General features: G+C 43.0%; 1 protein-coding gene and 1 pseudogene across 9 annotated transcripts in view; one reads left to right on the top strand and one right to left on the bottom strand.

The window, feature by feature from the left end:
• Window positions 1-418: 418 nt before the first annotated feature.
• The window catches only part of PRUNE2 (prune homolog 2 with BCH domain), a 292,420-nt gene continuing 273,485 nt past the window's right edge, over window positions 419-19,353 (top strand). For 8 of the 9 annotated variants that reach the window (XM_027549502.1, XM_027549497.1, XM_027549494.1 and 5 more), the window contains exon 1: window positions 459-680. In XM_027549502.1, coding sequence (XP_027405303.1) covers window positions 645-680 — 36 coding nt within the window. In that variant the 5' untranslated portion in view covers window positions 459-644. Of the gene's footprint in view, window positions 681-19,353 lie in introns of all 9 variants that reach the window. The other variant, XM_027549503.1, reaches the window with a different exon arrangement.
• On the bottom strand, window positions 8,742-9,545 carry LOC113897860 (annotated as a pseudogene).

The following is a 19,353-nucleotide window of genomic DNA, read 5'->3' as shown; positions in this document are numbered from 1 at the left end:
CCCCTGGCCAGGCCAGCAGAGCCGGCTCATTAAGTGACCATTGGAGCTCTCTGTAACTTGCCAGCCAGCCAGGAAGGCGCTGGCCGAGGAGGGGAGCTCTCTGGGGGCCTCTCTTCCCTCTTTCCACCTCCCCTGGCTGACAGCGGCGGTGCCTGCGGCAGAACCTCCCTCTGCAGCAGCCCCTTGCACTTGGCTCGCACTTCTGGGCGCTGTCCATGGTTGCAGCATCTTTCGGCGCGCCACGTCAGGAGGCCGCAGCGGGGCCCTGCGATTGGCGGAGGAGCCCCTCGCCATCCGCCAACACTCCCGCCCCCGCGCCCCAGCCCCGGAGCTCCGGCCCCACAGGCGCGTGCCAGCCAGCGTGCCAGGAGCGCCCTGGGGCTCCCGGGCGTCACACCCACTTTCCTTATTAGGGGAGAGTCGGACGCTCCGAGCGGGCGGCGGGGCTCGGGGTGGGGTGGGGAGCCCTGGGAGGCGACAGCCGAGAGCTCAGCCACAACCTCAGCCGCCTCCGAGCGGTAGGAGGGAGCAGCTGGTCGCTGCGTCCCAGGCGGCCACTTTCCGGGGACCCGGCTCCTCTCGCCCGGGAGCAGATAGTCCTCTGCGCCCTCCGGGTATCTCCGGTCCATACCTTTCTCAACGACATGGAAGAATTTTTGCAGCGCGCCAAGTCTAAATTGGTAAGTTGAGGGCGCAAAGCTGTGTGCGTTGGTTCGCGCGCGCGCGTGTTGATGGGTGGGCATTACAGCAGAGGAGCAAGAAACAACTTTGCCACTTAGTTGTCAGGGAGTGCGGGCTGTCCTCTGGAAAGAATCTCTGCGACTCTGGGGGCTTACACCAGGCAGTCTGTCTCCATAATCCGCCCCCAGAGGCAAAGCGCCGGGTGGGGTGGTGGTGACCTGGTCGAAGCTGGGCGCTGTGTGTCCAGCTCTGATCTCTTTGGCTTGTAGTTGGAGAGACGCAGATCCAGTCAAATCAACAGTTTGCCCCAGAAGGCTAGAGGATAAATGGATGTGGTGGTCCTTGCGATAAAAGAGCCCAGACTTCTGCAGATGCAGTACGCTTAAGTGTAAAGGGAAGCTGTACTTTAGCTGAAGGGGATGACAAAACCTAAATGAGGAAGTGGTAATGCCGACCTAGAGGAATGTGTGAGAATAGCAGTTTACCCGAGCATCCCTTACATGGGGCTTGCTCCTTCCTGGATCGAGTCTCTCTGGGCCCTATCTGTCTCTTGTGGCAGAAGCAGAAGGGGAAAACCTCAACTGTTGCTGTTGCTTTGGGGTTTTCCAGATTATCTGTCTCCTGGAAGCAGACCAGCGTGTTGGCTGACTCTGTTTTACTGTACTGCTGTCCAAACAGTGAAGGGTAGTTTCTCACTGTGTATACTGACAGTTGCTGTACATTCTGGAACAACAGAGTCTAGCAGTTTCCTGATTCCAAATTGTTTTGGCTCTCCAGCATTGCAGTAATGAGCATAATGGAAATGTTTCTCTTTTGGCACTTAACAAAAAAGCTTTTGCCCATTTGGAAGCAATATCTTTAATGAACACTGAAAGCACCTTTTATAGGCCTGGCATAGGAGGAATTGCATAATTTATGTTGCCTTTAACCTTTAAACCTTCATAAAAGCCAAAATACAAAGTCTGCATTAAGATGACGTCTTAATCACAAGGCACAGTATTTGCAGGGTTTTTTTTTTTTTTTTTTTTTCTGTAACTCATTTACCCTTGCACAACAAAGGGAGTGAAGATGAATGTGTGATTCTTACAGAGATTTAACTGTAAGTACCCTTTAAAAGACTATTAAAGTTGATTCTTACAGAGATTTAACTGTAAGTATCCTTTAAGAGACCTTTAAAGTTGACTAATGCTAATATAAATACTTTGTTTTCTACCTTAAGCCTCCCAGAGACTGATAATCTGTGGGGATTTCAGAATAGAGGAGGTTTGTGATTGTTTCTGTGTTTACTGCTGACCCTCTTGTGGGTTTACTTGAGCACATGAAGGAAAAAACTGAAATACTTGCATTTCTTTTTTTCTTTTTTTGCATTTCTGATAGTATAACTATGCTCTTTGTTCTTTTTCTAACATTAAGTGAGAAATGATCAAAAAAGATCAATTTTGGCAACTTACTCATTTTTTCCATGGATAAAAAAATGTTGCTCAATCATCACGCAGTTGTAAACTGCACCTGTGTTCCACTCCTGTAACATTTATTTTAATAATAAACATTTAGATTGTGGGGTCTGATGTGAGCAAGCGGTTTGTCTCATTTCCGAAGAGCAATTGCTGAGGTGAAAAATTCCCTGTTTCAGATTAATTAGGTTAAAGTCATGCTTAAGTTTATTTACTGAGTCCTTTCATTAGAGGAACAGTTGCTCTTCATCATTAAAAAAAAGATGACAGGAAAAAGAAGTGATTGTTTGTAATACTATTCCCAGTTTCCTGCTTTAGCTGGAAGACTAATTACTGCTAATTTTATCTTTTTTCTTGTAATAGGTTTTTTGTTAGCGATCACAAGTAATCTTTCATCTTTCGCCACAGTAAAGGTGGTTTGGTCACTTTTAGTGTCACATTTCCCCCCACAAATTATATTTTCTAGATAAATCAAAGTTTTACTTAATATACAACATTCAACTATAGTAGTAGGTAAACCTTTTACTTTAGAGGAGATATATATGTATATATATATTCACTCTTTGTTTAGGAGAAAAAAATTAAGTCAGTAATTATGGCATTCATTTGTGAGAGGTTTATTCACAACAGAATTGTAGGGTGTTAAAAAATTAGGTTAATCCTTTGGGAAACACTTTAGGAAGAAGAAAATTATCATGCTGGTTCTCACCTAGACTTTATTAGACCAGAACTAGATTGAATTTGGTGTTATCTTTAAGCCATTTTCCATCAGAAGTTGATATAGATTTCTCTCTATGAAACCTAAAAAAATGTCTAATGGGCAGGGATTATTTCCTACCTATTTGACTTCTTTCTTTGATATTCTGTACATATGATATATATCTTTTAATGATTTGAAATAACCAATTCCCTTTTAAAGTCTTAATGTTACCAAACCAAACTTGGGTTGGCTTCCCTGGAAATAGAACTGCATTTTCTTGTACCATAACCCAGTGTCAGTAGATTGGCTTTACTGAGTACAGGGAAGCCAACCCAAGTTTGGTTTGGTAACATTAAGACTTTGAAAGGGAATAAACATGTATAATATCATATAAGAAGTGAATCACCAGTCCAGGTTCGATGCAGGATACAGGAAGCTTGGGGCTGGTGCACTGGGATGACCCAGAGGGATGGTATGGGGAAGGAGGTGGGAGGGGGGTTCAGGATGGGGAACACGTGTACACCAGTGGCGGATCCATGTTGATGTATGGCAAAACCAATACAATATTGTAAAGTAAAAAATAATAATAATAATAATAATTAAAAAAAAAAAACAAATGCAATGTTTATTTCAGGTTCCAAACAAGGAGTCCAGTATTTAGTACTCAAAAGGCCTGAACTCCCCAATAACTTTTAGGGAAAGGTTTTAAAAGTCATGGTGAGGGACAGGGGCATTGTAGGGTACACGATCAACTCATGAGCATTCTTCTGATTGGTTGGTGATGAGGTAATTGGGACCTCACCAGTTTCAGACCTTCTCTGGTTCCAACCACTCTGGGACCTATGTGCTTGTGGGCAGCATATAGTTAACTTCTACCTGATGGGGGTTTCAGTGTCTGAAAAAGAGCTCAAAGGATATAGCTCAGAATATTATCTATAACTCTTAAGAAGTCCTTGACTTTTTTTAATGGCTAAATTCTTATGATTTTGTCTTGTTTTTCTTTCTTTCTGCATTTTTTTCACTTCCCTGATCAAATTTATTCTTTGGAGCTCAAGGAAGGCCGAGGAGGTTAAAGTTTTTCCTGCAGAGGCAGATGGAGAACGCGGGAGGGGAGGAGTCTGCTCCAGGCAGGCCCTGTAGGGTCTTGTTGTGTTGCATTAACATAACCTCTTCATCACTGGAGCTAGCTAGTTTCAAAGACCAAAGAAATTTTAAATTGTAAAATGGAATTACTGTTAGCCGTAGATAAAATCTCCAATAACCAAAACTTTGGAGAAATTGTTTGTATGCCCTTTCTTCTGACTAGGAGCATTTATTATTCATCTGTCATTGTGAGGAGAGAAGCTCTGCTGTTCTAGGCCAGGCCCTTGGGTGGAGCAGAAATCTTTGAAGTAGAAGGAAGGTTTTTCATTTTTAATCAGGTAGCTTGAAGCTTATTTCTATTGAAATTGGGAGAGTGGTCTCCTAATTCTTTTTTCACCTCAGTTCTGCTAGTCCTCAAACTGAGGCAGATTCAGTTACTTAATCCCATCCGACTTTTCCTTAAATTTACCCTTCTGATACTTCCCCTTCATTCGTGAGAATATGTGGTATTTATGAGAAATGACAAAAGTAAACCTCAAGTATGGCCTAAGAGAGATCACTCTCTTCTGAAGCTCAAATGCTTCTCAAGGGGGCCTGCCTCCTGCCTGGTAAGAACTGGCTTGGGTACCTGCAGTTTCTCTGTAAAACACCTTAGCTGAAGGCGGAGGACAGCAAGGGAAATAGTCACTCCTTCCAAGCACAGTCTCTAGAAGTGGTGCCTTCTTGACAACTAGGGAACTGATTCAGTTATTTTTAAAACAATCAAGACACTAGAATTAGCACCAGAAGAGCAAGACCCACCAAGGCAGTAGGGATGGAAATCAAAGGATGATGCTTGTTACCTGGGTTCCCTTCCCCTTAGGAGAACTCAGCTATGTTTCTTTTTCTTTTTTAAAACCAGTATTTATTTTATTATACAGGAGGATGAATATATCTTCCTGTTTTTACTGACCATTTAGAATTTTTTCCCAGTCTATTGAGAATTGTTTTGCAAAGCAAAAGATGATTGTTTTGCAGAGAATTATTTTTCAAAGTGATCCTTCAGTCGCTGTGGTTTATTCCTTTCTAAGTTTCGGCCATCGCAGATCAGCCTGAACAAGTCATTTCTGAGGGATAACCACACATCAGTTCAGTTCAGTCACTCAGTCGTGTCCGACTCTTTGCGACCCCATGAATCGCAGCACGCCAGGCCTCCCTGTCCATCATGCTGCTGCTAAGTCGCTTCAGTCATGTCCAACTCTATGCGACCCCATAGACAGCAGCCCACCAGGCTCCCCCGTCCCTGGGATTCTCCAGGCAAGAACACTGGAGTGGGTTGCCATTTCCTTCTCTAATACATGAAAGTGAAAAGTGAAAGTGAAGTCGCTCAGTCGTGTCCGACTCTTCGCGACCCCATGGACTGCAGCCTACCAGGCTCCTCCGTCCATGGGATTTTCCAGGCAAGAGTACTGGAGTGGGGTGCCATTGCCTTAGGTAACCCTTATTTTGAAAAAGTCATTATTTGATCCTCCAGCTATGTTTCTGATCTGGATACTCACTGCTCGAACTAGAAATAAGAGCAAAAACACATTTTCTTTTTCTCCTGCCAGTGCCCTCTTGACTTTTCCACCTGCCCATTCTGAGCTGAAATAGGGACAGAGATCAAATTCCATAGTTCCAGATCTATCTTTACATTTTAGCTGCACTTTCCATTTTCAGTTATACCATTTCTGTAGTGGTATCTTAGTCATTCTTAGACTCTTTCTGTGGTAAGAGAAATTGAAGATGGGGAGGGAATGAGGGCTTTGAGCCCTACCCTGTGATTTGGCAAATGTCCTCCAATGTCATAGTGGTTAGCTCAAAAAAGTGTTCAGGCCAAGACAGCCTTATGATGTCAGTTAATGGTCCAAGTTCCCATGAACTTTGGAGAAAAAGAGGAGCTAAATGAGGAATGAGACCCCTGGAATTCTGACTGGCAGGAAGCCAGGGTCTCTACCCGGGGCAGCCTGGCCGCTGAGCCTCTCCCACTGCCAGACCACACCAGCTGATACAAGTCAAGGGGTGCTCAGGGCTGGGTGTAGCTGCAGCCCTCGTGCCCTAGAGCTGGGTCATGAGCCAGCATTGGGGGAAGTGTCAGCTGCAAGCAGAAGGATACAGGGCACATCAGTATCCCAGAAATGCTGTGGGGAGAGGGTCACTGTCACCGCCAGAGTCTGGGGAATGCATCTGCCCTCGAGCAGTGCCGGCTGCAGGTGAAAGGCTCATTTCTGCAGTGGAAACTGGTCCATATGTGGACTTCTGTAGTAGAAAAATCCTGGGTGACCCTAAATGTCAACTGACACTCTGCTGTGTGGCATAGGGACAAGAAAGCACATTCAAAACTCCAAAGGACCAACCACATCAGAGTTGATAGAGGAGATGAGGTTTCAAAAAAAGAAAAACACTGCAGTGTGTCTGCAGAGGAATCATCTTGATTGGAAATTGAGAAATATATCCTTCCTGACTTCCTTTATAGAAACAAGGTCATATGTATCAATAAAAAGCATCTTTAAAATGAATGTTCCATGCCTTTTAAAGGGCCATGGTGGTAAGGACTAAGAAGGATGGAGATGCTGGTAGAGCAGTTTCATTTGGAAAGCTGAGCTCATTCTGATCACAGACTGCAGGATCAGCTCTCTCCCCATCATAAGCCTGGGCTGGCGCACTTGAGACTGTGCCTCCTGTCAGAGCATTCCCAAGCCTGAAACTCAGGAATCCAAAACACTTTTGCGAATGTGGTGTCACCGCCTTAGGGGCTGATGAGAAAAGAGCCCTTGATTGCCTTAGTCCTAGAGTCAGCTCCATTTCTCACTGCCTGAACTTTCAAATTGGAGAGCTGTGGTTTGTTCTGGCCCCGGGGCCAGAGAATGAGACTTTTTCCGGGTAAATCTCAGAGTAGATTGGTCTTCTCAAAGATAAAGAATTGGTGACTGCTGTTCCGACAGCACCTCGGGTCTGAGAAGGTGCAATCAGGTGAGCAAGGACACTCTTTAATCAGAAATTTGGGGAATATTTTATAACTAGCTAAAAAAGCGACAGCTTTTGTATAACTTGTTTGTTTCTCTGTAGCATTAATTTGGGCAGATATTAGCAATGTTTTAGATTTGGCATATCCCCCTGGGGAGCTCTTGTAAGCAATAGTGGTCTAATGATGGATGGGTCACTCTTCCTTTACATCTACTTCTCCTTAGGGTCCTAGATGAGCAGAGAAAAGGGTGAGGGGTAAACACCTGGGTCTGAGTGAAGGCTGCAAAAGAGGAAAGAAGCTCTGGGACCAGAGAGGTCAAGTGCATGGTGTTGCCTTGGTCACTGATTCTTTTTGAACCCTAGAGTGATGGAGCTTGGAGTCTTTCTTTGAAAAGGAACTGGGGAGGGGCAGGGCTGATGTATTCAGGAGGCAGAATTCACAGGAACTTTGATATGACTGGTGTTCTCTGGGTTTGTGCAGTATGCAATCACACATTGCATTATGATTGTAATTGTATTATTACAATATTACATTTGTGCACATTGTAATTATGCACAATCACACATGGCCACCCTGCCACAGGTCCCAGAGTAACCTACTCAAAGCCTGGCAACGTTCCAAATCCATTTCTATCTGAGCTCTGTGGCCTTGGGCTTTGGTTTCTAAGGAAAAGTCATCTTTCTTCTTAAGAGCTCTTGGGAGGCTAATTGGGCACTAGATCGCCCTGAAAAATTCGATCCACAAAGGTTGGGTCAGAAAAATTAAGCTGATATTACAGCCTTGGGTTTTTAATCTGAAAAATGAGATAATGATACCAGCTTTGCAGCCTTATCAGAAAGCCAAAATAATGTACCTACAGCCCTCGGCACAGAGCTTGAAACAATAGCTACTTTTGTCCCTTTGCCCCCAAGGTGTCCTTTCCTGCAGTTCCTTGTCTCAGTGAATGTCATTAGTATTTGTCTGGTTTCTCCAACTGGGATCTTCCTTTTCCTCTATCCCTTCCCCACCCACAGTATCTCAGACATCCAGATGATTCCAATGGCCAGCTAGCCAATTGATCCCCTGCAGACCGCTCTCCTTCCCATTGCTGCCAGCCAATGTGAAAGTGTCTTTTATTTCTGTCACATCACTCCCTTAAATCCTTCTTATCACTTCCCATTGCTCTTAGGAGAATAGACAACTCTCTTACCCTGACCCTAGGATCTGACTCATCTGCTGCCCAGCTTCTGCTGGCTCCTTCTCCTGGTTTAAATAACCCCTAACTCTTCTTCAGATCAGGGGAAGATGAAGGGAAAACTTTGCTGAATGACCCCTTTCCACCCAACCTCCCAGTTCATGAGTCTAAGTCAAGGTTTTGGGTGATGTTTTTAGATCATTTATCGTAGCTTGTTATTATATCTCTATTGGGCATGTGTGTTTGATTAATGAGAGTAGGGACCAAGGTCTCTGTATGGATTTGTTCCAGAGACCTGTACTCCAGAACCTGGTGCAGTGCCTGAAGCTCAGTAAATGGCCTTTGTTTGTTTGTGAGAAGCTTTTTTTGGGCAATTAATCATTCCTCATTATCTTTAATTAAGCCCTACGTGAGGGCTAAGTTGCTTCAGTTGTGTCCAACTCTTTGCCACCCTGTGGACTGTAGCCCACCAGGCTCCTCTGTCCATGGGATTCTCCAGGCAAGAATACTGGAGTGGGTTGACATGCCCTCCTCTAGGGGATCTTCCTGACCCAGGGACTGAATCCATGTCTCTTACATCTCCTGTATTGGCAGATGGATTCTTTACCAATACCACCACCTTGGAAGCCCAGTTAAGCCCAAAGACCCTTCCAATCATATTTCCTAGAGATCATTTGACGCACTGCTCTCTTTAGCTGCCAATCTCTTGTCTCTGTGTTCAGCAATGGTTAGACAGATACTTTTTTCTCAGAAAAGAAATCCATGGTTTGTTGCCTTTGCAATAACAAAAATGGTGGAGAATGGGGAGGCAATGATGCTGCTGTTGGCGTCTTTCACATGAACCACACCAAGAGGACTAGGTTGTCTCTTTCTGTTAGTGATCGCAGCAGAAGATTGTTCAGTTCTTCCCACGGTAGTGACTCTGGTCACCATATACAGGTTACCAGTATCAAACTTGTTGAAATCAGTCATCTTGCCAGATTTGAAATCAATCTCAGTGGAGTCATTCATTTTGGAAGGGAATCAGGATAGTGGATGATACAAGCATCATGGGTCACCAGATGAGGGATTTTTGGTGCTACAAAGATCTTTCTTACTTTGCACAAATTGTACCTGGCTCCTCAGGTATAATTCAGTGAACAACAAAGCCACCCTTGTGTTGCAAATCAGACAGAAGTTTTCCCCTTTCTTGCCAATGCTGGTGACATCCTTAAAGCCAGCAGGTGGGCTGTATCAATTTGGACCTTGCCATCAGTCTTAATGAGCCATTGCATGCAGATCTTCTTTACTTCATTTCCTGTCAGCAAATACTTAATCTGTTCCTTAGTAAAAGATGAGGGGAAGGTACCCTCTCAGCTCGTGGGGACCAGTTGATGGATGAGGAGCAAATGCCCCGGTCAGTTTACTCAGCATTGGATGGTTTGGAGCTGCTCCAGCCTTCAGGGGCTTCTTGGGGCCATGAGTCATGACTGCATGTGTCCCAGTCTTTGAGACCTCATGGACTGTAGCCCATGAGGCTCTTCTGTCCATGGAATTTTCCAGGCAAGAATATTGGAGTGGGTTGTCATTTCTTACTTCAGGGGATCTTCCCGACCCAAGGATCAAATCCTTGTCTCCTGTGTCTCTTGCATTGGCAGGCAGATTCTTTATCACTGAGCCACCAGGGAAGCCCTGAGCCATGACTGTGCTAAGCACAAAAAGGTGGAAGTGTTTTTAGAATGAATGGAACCATAAGATAAAAGCCTTGCAGAACTCATAAGACACTATAGTGGCCAAAAAATGAATAAATGGATAAGCAGATGCAGACTTTTAGAGACCTGAATCTGGAGAAGGGCTGGCCATAGTATATGGGAATTCGGGTTGGTTTACTAGAAGGAGATGAGAAATGTTAAGGTCGAGGAGTGCCATACAGTGATTTTATGTGGTACACACTTTGTACAAAATGTTACTGTAAAATAATGAGCCTAGTTTTTATGCTAATTGCTTGGAATCTGTAAGAATTGGTGGATTAAAGCATGGATGGATTGGAGAGAGGCAAGGAAGGGTATGGGCACTCTGCAAAACCACACTGGGCATCAGTAGACAGAGTGGAACTACTGGAGCCTTAGATCTTCCACTATGTGGTCCAAAGGGGAAAAATTAGACCCCCAATCCCAACCATTTCACCAAGCTGGCCCAGCTTGTTCTGCTGCTTCTGGGCCAGCACTAATGTCATGAGACTAGCAGGGAAGATTTTTCAGTCCTTGATAGGAAAGTTGAAGGCCTTCCAGACTGGCCTCATCAGTCAAATGACATTAAGACTGTTGCAGGTGTGTATGTACTAAGACAAGAATATCTCTTTCACCCACAGTAATAAAAACACGAAAATGATCACGGTGAATAGGAGAGCCAGGAAGCCCTATTTACATTTTATAGAAACAGGGATGATTTTAATTTGACTGAAATTTGTTGACTATCTGTCTTATCCCTAAGAAATATATTTTTCTGCTTAATACTCAAAACAGCCTTGTGAGGTAGCTATTATTTCCTTTTGCAGTTGAGGAAACTGAGGTTCAGGTGGGCAAGAAGTTTGCCCAAGTTTTCAAGTCAGTAGAGAACAGAGCCAGTGTTTGCTCCCAGGTCATCTGACTACCATTCCAGGACCCACTCCCACATCTGTGTCTTCCCACCAATATCCTGAAACATTTCATTTTCTTTAAATAAAATGCAAACAACTTGGCAGTTTTATGGGAGTGTTGGGTAGTGAGTTAACTTTGACCCAAGAGAGGTTCATTTCTCTGTTTTTGATTATTTTATATTAAAATATCCTTGGATAATTGACTAATCAATCAATATTATTGAGAACCTACTATGAGAAAGTTATGGTGTGGGACTATCTATGATTTAGTTGAATAAATTGGGAGACTGTTTCACTGTATGCCCAAGTGAAAGAAAAATAAAAGACCAATAAACTACTTGGAAGATAGGGCCTGTGACTAGCTTTTAGAGTGACTGGAAATATTGTGGGTATTTAGTGAATTTTTGATAATGAGAATGGATTTTTTAAAAAGTTAGAATTTGCCCCTTAGTTGCTATCAAAGTTGTGAGTACAATTTTTGGTTTTCCAGATTCCTCATTTTTTTTGAACAAACAACTGAGTTTTTAATGTCCTACAGTAAGCTTCCTTCTGCTTTTTAGATTTCTTATGTTAAGAACTGATACATGAAAATATGTGCAAACATTATTTCAATTTAGAAACTTATTTAGATTTAGTAGTATTATATATAATATTAAAGGACACTTGCTCCTTGGAAGAAAAGCTATGACAAACCTAGACAGAGTATTAAAAAGCAGAGACATCACTTTGCTGACAAAGGTCCATATAGTCAAAGCTATGGCTTTTCCAGCAGTCATGTATGGATGTGAGAGTTGGGCCATAAAGAAGGCTGAGTGCCAAAGAATTGATGCTTTCAAACTGTGCTGCTAGAGAAGACTCTTGAGAGTCCCTTGGACAACAAGGAGATCAAGTCAGTCAATCCTCAAAATCAAATCAGAAATCAACCCTGAATATTCATTGGAAGGACTGATGCCGATGCTGAAGCTCCAATACTTTGGCCACCCAATGGGAAGAGCTGACTAGTTGGAAAAGACCTGATGCCGAGAAAGAGTGAGGACAGGAGAAGGAGGTGACAGAGCATGAGATGGTTGAATGGCATCACCAACTCAATGGCCATGAGTCTGAGCAAACTTCAGGAAATAGTGAAGGACAGGGAAGCCTGGCGTGCTGCAGTCCATGGGGCCACAAAGAGTCGGATACGACTGAGTGACGAGCAACAATAACAACAATATAGTGAAGTTCTCAAAAATGCATTTTGAGCCAAACCTTTTTCCTCTGTAATTTTATCATTACCATTTCATTTATGAATAATGTACAATTAAATGTGAGCTCCAGTTCAAATCCCAGGTTCTGAATATAGTCAAAAGAATTCTTTTAAACTCACTATTAACCATAATTTCCATATCATTATTAAACATATTCATACACATTATCTTTTTAATTGGAGTATAGTTGATTCACACACATTCACAACTTAGTGTTGTGTTTGTTTCAGGTGTATAGCATAGCGATTCCATTTCATAGATATGTGTATATATATTCTTTTTCAGATTCTTTTCTGTTATTGGTTATCAATTATTGAGTATAGTTCTCTATGCTATACAGTAGGTCCTCGCTGGTTATCTATTTTATATATCAGATCAGATCAGATCAGTTGCTCAGTCGTGTCTGACTCTCTGCGACCCCATGAATCGCAGCAGGCCAGGCCTCCCTGTCCATCATCAATTCCCGGAGTTCACTCAGACTCACGTCCATCGAGTCAGTGATGCCATCCAGCCATCTCATCCGCTGTCGTCCCCTTCTCCTCCCACCCTCAATCCCTCCCAGCATCAGAGTCTTTTCCAGTGAGTCAACTCTTCGCATGAGGTGGCCAAAGTACTGGAGTTTCAGCTTTAGCATCATTCCTTCCAAAGAAATCCCAGGGCCGATCTCTTTCAGAATGGACTGGTTGGATCTCCTTGCAGTCCAAGGAACTCTCAAGAGTCTTCTCCAACACCACAGTTCAAAAGCATCAGTTCTTCGGCGCTCAGCCTTCTTCACAGTTCAACTCTCACATCCATACATGACCACAGGAAAAACCATAGCCTTGACTAGAGGAACCTTTGTTGGCAAAGTAATGTCTCTGCTTTTGAATATGCTATCTAGGTTGGTCATAACTTTCCTTCCAAGGAGTAAGCGTCTTTTAATTTCATGGCTGCAGTCACCATCTGTAGTGATTTTGGAGCCCAGAAAAATAAAGTCTGACACTGTTTCCACTGTTTCCCCATCTATTTCCCATGAAGTGGTGGGATCAGATGCCATGATCTTCGTTTTCTGAATGTTGAGCTTTAAGCCAATTTTTTCACTCTCCACTTTCACTTTCATCAAGAGGCTTTTTAGTTCCTCTTCACTTTCTGCCATAAGGGTGGTGTCATCTGCATATGTGAGGTTATTGATATTTCTCCTGGCAATCTTGATTCCAGTTTGTGTTTCTTCCAGTCCAGCGTTTCTCATGATGTACTCTGCATATAAGTTATGTGGTGTGTATATGTTAATCCCAAACTCCTTATTTGTTTTTCCCCTCCTTTCACTTTTGGTCACCATAAGTTTGTTTTCCATATCTATGGATTTATTTCTGATTTGTAAATAAGGTCATTTGTACCTTTTTTCCCTTCATTATTGTCACTCTCTTGCTGGAGACAGATAAGTTGGATTTGGCTGAGTGAGTAAGTATAGATAGAGTGAGCACAGCCTGGGTGTCACAGCTGGCAAGAAGAGCTGAGGTTAGGAGTTAAGATTTCTGCTATTTGCTTCACTTCTGCTCTCCAGACTGCCAGCTTAGCAATGGTGCAGAAGACTACTGGATGTACTAGGGACCCACACATGGGAGTGAAGGAAAAGAGGGAGAAAGGAAAGAAGAAGGGTGGGGATGGAATTGGAAAGGAAGTAGGAGAAAAGCAAAGAAAAACAGCATTCGAGGGGAGGAAAGTTTGAAAAGTGGTTAGACATAGAAGAAAATCTTTCCAAAAGCTCAGGATGAGTTATCTGCAAGAGTAAGAGCTCATTCATGTGTCTGGAGTTCAAAGTTTCCAGAAAACTGAAAATTACACAAAGGCAGCCTTCCTTCAGACAACTGCCATTGAGTATTAAAAACCTACCTTGAGAATTAGTTCTTTTCTCACAGGAAAATCCCCTAAATTGTCTTTCTGAGCTGATTGGTATGATGATATCTGAAAGTCATGAGAATGATGGGAATGCAGCAGACTCACAAATGCTGGCACCGATTTTATGTCATCCTCATTATTTAAGCTGGGCTTTGACAGGATTTGTTTCTCTGAGTGGGGTGTGGGAGGAGTGGGAGCCAGAGGTTGCCATTGCTGGTAACATACAATAGGGAACTGCACAAACAAAACAGGCAAACAGACTTCCAAGAAGTGGGCCCAGATGCTCAGCAGGTGGCATTCCATCTGATGTAGGGTAAGCAGTCCTGAACACCTGCACAGACTCTGGCGGCCATAACATCAATGGCAGAAAGTTCACAGTAATGACCCTGAATAGTCAAGGAAGAAAAATTATTTAAGCTTGGTGTCCTGTTTAAGAGAAGGTGGGGGTATGTAAGCAATTTCATAAAAAAAATCCAACTCAGATAATTAATGTTAAAAAAAAAATAGAACAGCAGTTGTTACATGGAGGGTAAGCTTCAGTTGTCTGGAAAACTCCCTTGCATGGCTGAGCTCGTTCTTAAGTGAAGCCAGATATGTGAAATGTCATGGTTTATAGCAAGTGATCATGAGTCAGGATGGAGAGTGATGATGGTGCTATAAATGTGAGCCTGATGTGGGAAAGCATAAATAGGCCCATGGCACATATGAGATGTGAGAAGCCCCACTCTACACTCCCATTCTGAGTCAAGAACTTTACTCTGGTTCTGGGCTCCATAAAGAAGTTGCAGCAATGACCTTGGGCCTGTAAAATAAGATCCCTAAGAACAACTGGAGAGGGAGGGGCTTCCTGCGGATGGATTTTCTATTATTTGGAAAGTTTTAATGAAAGATTTCCCCATTGTAGGACCCATTTCTTTCTTTCAGTTGGAAACAACAGGACTTTAAGAATTAAAGTGGCTTTTTTGGTTTACTGTATAGGACAGGGAACTATATGCAATATTTTATAATAATGGGAAAATAATTTGAAAACAAATTTACATGTGACTGAGTCACTTTGCTGTACACCTGAAAATAACACATTATAAATCAACTATACTTCAATAAAAATTAAAAAAATAAAGAAGAATAAGTGGCTTATTTTTAAAGAAGCCCAACAGTTCAATTAGGTCTTTTTTTGCTGTGAAAAAATGATCTGTTGGAGCTTCCCTGGTGGCTCAGTGGTAAAGAATCTGCCTGCCAATGTAGGAGACACAGGTTTGATTCTTGATCCAGGCAGATCCCACGTGCTGTGCAGCAACTAAGGTCATTCGTCATGACTATTGAGCCAGTGCTCTAGAGCCCAGGAGCTGCAACTACTGAACCCATGTGCCACAACTACCAAAGCCCCAGTGCCCTAGGGCCCGTGCTCTGCAACAAGGGAAACCACCACAATGAGAAGCCTTCGCACCCCAAAGAGAGAGTAGCCCCCGCTCAGTGCAACTAGAGAAGAGCCTGCATAGCAAGACCCAGCACAGCCGTAAATAAATACATTAAATTATCTATTAATTGAAGGGGCAAAAGAGAGATGTACCTGTTTGCTTCTTGCTTTCCACAATGGAAAAGAAGGAAGGGCCCAGGGAAGAAGCTCAGCCTGATGGAGGAGTGTTTTGCTTGTCTCACACTCTTCATACACATTTTCTCTAGCAAGTGGCCCATGTTTCTGGCCAGACCAGCACCTTTCCCTGAGAGGACAGAAGTGTGTGACAGGTGGGGAGATTAGCTGCCCCTGCCACTGGTATGTCTGAGAGGACACGTGCTCAGTTGCTTCTCTGGGACAGCAGTGTCCCCAAGTCCCTCTCCAGGGAGGCTGAGGGCAGGTCGCTCTCTGGCCTCCATCCTCTGCTTTGTTAACACTTTCATCTCTTCTCTGCCCTTAGCAACCTGGTTTGGTTTGCATGCAGCATCTCCCAAATGAAATATCAGGTACAATTCTCTCATCCTTCGGCAGCTACCATATAAATGGACTCCCAAAGCCATTGACTTGGGGAGGCCTGGATTTTTTCAAAGAAAGGTGAACAGAATTTTGACCAATCCTTGTGCTTTAAGATCAAACCAGTCAATCCTAAAGGAAATCAGTCCTGAATATTCATTGGAAGGACTGATGCTGAAGCTGAAGCTCCAATACTTTGGCCACCTGATGTGAAGAACTGACTGATTGGAAAAGACCCTGATGCTGGAAAAGATTGAAGGGAGGAGGAGAAGGGAACAACAGAGGATGAGATGGTTGGATGGTATCACTGATTTGATGAACATGAGTTTGAGCAAGCTCTGGGAGTTGGTGGTAGACAGGGAGGCCTGGCGTGCTACAGTCCATGGGGTCACAGAGAGTCAGACATGACTGAGCGACTGAACTGAACTGACTGTGGTTTAATCTAATATTCATTTTCGATTTTTACTGTGATCATCGGGAGAACTTTTTTTTCTTTTTAGATTGTAGGCAAATTGAAAACATGGTCTTAGGAAATGTATACAGGTCATATATATAGTCTTGGTCACTCAGCTGGTATCCGACTCTTGGCAACCCCATAGACTGTAGCCCACCAGGCTCCTCTGTCCATGGAATTTCCCAGGTAAGAATACTGGAGTGGGTTGCCATTTCCTTCTCCAGGGGATCTTCCTAACCCAGGAATCAAACTTGAGTCTCCTGCTTGGCAGGTAGTTCTTTTCTGTCTGAGCCACCAGGGAACAGGTCATAGAAAAAGATAAACCAGAGGGAGAATTTTATCCTATAGCTGAATTTTTGTGAATCTGACATAAAGCCGTGCAGAAAGCAAAGCCACCTCATTGGTGTGCAACTCGTCATGAGCTTGTCACTTGGCTGCCTACCCTTGGACCTTGGCCTGAAGCTCCATCACTCTTTTTTCCAGTCTCCAAAAAATCCAGACATAAACTCACTGTGGTGGATGCAGACCAAAATGCCATTCCAGAACTGGCTTTTAAAACATTTTGAAAAGTTCATTAGCTCTCCATACTGTTATATCACTCTGAGCCTAATGATGGGGAAATGTATTTTTCACATCTGTGGGATTATTCCATGTCAAAATAGCCTGCTGACCAAGCATGACATCGCTGTAAAAATCAGTTCACACACACACAGGGTTTCATAGACTGGCATTTACATAGACTGCTCTGATGTATCTCATAAACATGGAGTCATGCTTCTGACTACTGGCCTCTTCATTGGACTTTTGCTCTCAGAAAGATTTATATGCATCCACCCTGATTGCTGTGTTACACTGGACACACCCTGTCCCGTCACTTCTGGGAGTGCTGTGGGAACAGGCATTGAGATTCTGTGTGTTTAAACAGCATTCTGTAGCTGTAAACTTTTATTAGTGATTTCTTGCTTTGACACTATGGGTTATTTTAATCACAGACCTTTACATTTGAGACTGTGATACAAGGCTAGATCCTTAACACTGCAATAGGTGACTTTAGACTGTCTATTTTAACCTCCTAATATTATGTTTTATGCTTTGTTTATTTATAAAATTATAAACATTAAAGCAAATTTGGGAAATAGAGGAAAGCTGAAAATGAACTGTAAACAATGGGAAAAGCTTAAAAATGACTCATTTTCATTGGAGCATGGCTATTGGCAATATTATGGCAAGGAGTTTTCTTATTCTTTCCTGTGTGGATTAAAATAGGATATTAATACATTTTGGGCTTCCCTAGTGGCTCAGCGGTAAAGAAGGTAAAGAACCGTACCCCCCCAACCCCCGCCCCCGGCCCCTGCCAATGCAGGAGACACAGGTTGGACCCCTGGGTTGGAAAGATCCCCTGGAGAAGAAAACGGCAACCCACTCCAGTATTCTTGCCTGGGAAATTCCATGGACAGAGGAGCCTGGTGGGCTACAGTCTATGGGGTCGCCAAGAGTCGGATACCAGCTGAGTGACCAAGACTATATATATGACCTATATATATGACCTGTATACATTTCCTAAGACCATGTTTTCAATTTGCCTAAAATCTAAAAAGAAAAAAAAGTTCTCCCGATGATCACAGTAAAAATTGAAAATGAATATTAGATTAAACCACAGTCAGTTCAGTTCAGTCGCTCAGTCATGTCTGACTCTCTGTGACCCCATGGACTGTAGCACGCCAGGCCTCCCTGTCTACCACCAACTCCCAGAGCTTGCTCAAACTCATGTGGACATTACGTTCTGTCCACGGGGTCATAAAAGAGTCAGTTATGACTTAGCAACTAAACAACATTCGTACATTGGGTACCCTGATTTTTATTTTACTTAACATAGCTTATTAAATATTTCCCTATGTAATAACATAGCATTCTGAGTCAACATTTTAAATGATAGCATATATTTTTATAAAAAATATACTGTGGTTGAACATTTTGATTGTCTTCTTTCTGCTGTTAATTATACTATAACAAATATCTTTGTACCTAAACATGTTGTGCTGTTTAGGATTAAGTCCTTAAAACAGTTTTTCAAATATGTAATTATTGGAGCAAAAGATATAAACAGTCTCAAGTTTCTTGCTAAATCTTTCCAAATTGATTTCTGAGTGAAACCCACCAAATTTTAAGACTTAGACTCAGAAAGGTTAAATTGTTCCACAGAACATTGTGAAAGAGTCAAATAAAATTTTCAGGTCTCTTGACACCTAGGTCTGTGCTCTTGACAAATTTGAGAGACTGTGCAGTACTACACTAATTTAAAAAACATGAGTCTGATCAAATACTCTGAAGCTGCCATGCTGTTAAATTAAGACAATCATAATACAATCTATGCCGCGTCAGTTACACATGTTGCCTGGGACTAAAGCAGAATCTGCCACTTTCTCTTTTTCTTTTGACTTCCTCTCTGAATTATTAGAAGGCAATGGCACCCCACTCCAGTACTCTTGCCTGGAAAATCCCATGGACGGAGGAGCCTGGTAGGCTGCAGTCCATGGGGTCGCGAAGAGTCGGACACGACTGAGCGACTTCCCTTTTACTTTTCACTTTCATGCATTGGAGAAGGAACTGGCAACCCACTCCAGTGTTCTTGCCTGGAGAATCCCAGGGACGGGGGAGCCTGGTGGGCTGCCATCTATGGGGTCGCACAGAGTCGGACACGACTGAAGCGACTTAGCAGCACCAGCTGAATTATTAAAAACAAGATAAAACAAGCCTGAGCCTTATGGAGCAGTCAAGCTAGTTGCTGTTATACTTGGTATGGTAATTCAAGCCATAGTATTACACTTCATAACTGCCTCCACCTATGTGATCTTATTTGATAAACCTTTGGTAGGACATGTTATTATATCTACATCACAGAGGAGAAGAAAAAGGCCAGAGGTGAAATCCAGCCTTGCCCAAGGACATGCAGCCAGTTAAGTGGCAGAGCTGAGTAGAGAGTGTCTTCTGAGTTCCATGCCTTTGCTTCCAATCTTATCAGTAGGTACAAAAACTGGTCTACACTTTCAAAAGGTAGTCTAAAGGTTTCAGTTGGAGTTTGCTTGCTTGGTTCCATCTCCATAAGAGAAAAT

The sequence above is a fragment of the Bos indicus x Bos taurus genome, chromosome 8 (genome assembly GCF_003369695.1).
Source record: "Bos indicus x Bos taurus breed Angus x Brahman F1 hybrid chromosome 8, Bos_hybrid_MaternalHap_v2.0, whole genome shotgun sequence".
In the NCBI taxonomy this organism is placed as follows: domain Eukaryota; kingdom Metazoa; phylum Chordata; class Mammalia; order Artiodactyla; family Bovidae; genus Bos; species Bos indicus x Bos taurus.
This window is presented reverse-complemented; position numbering and strand designations above follow the sequence as displayed.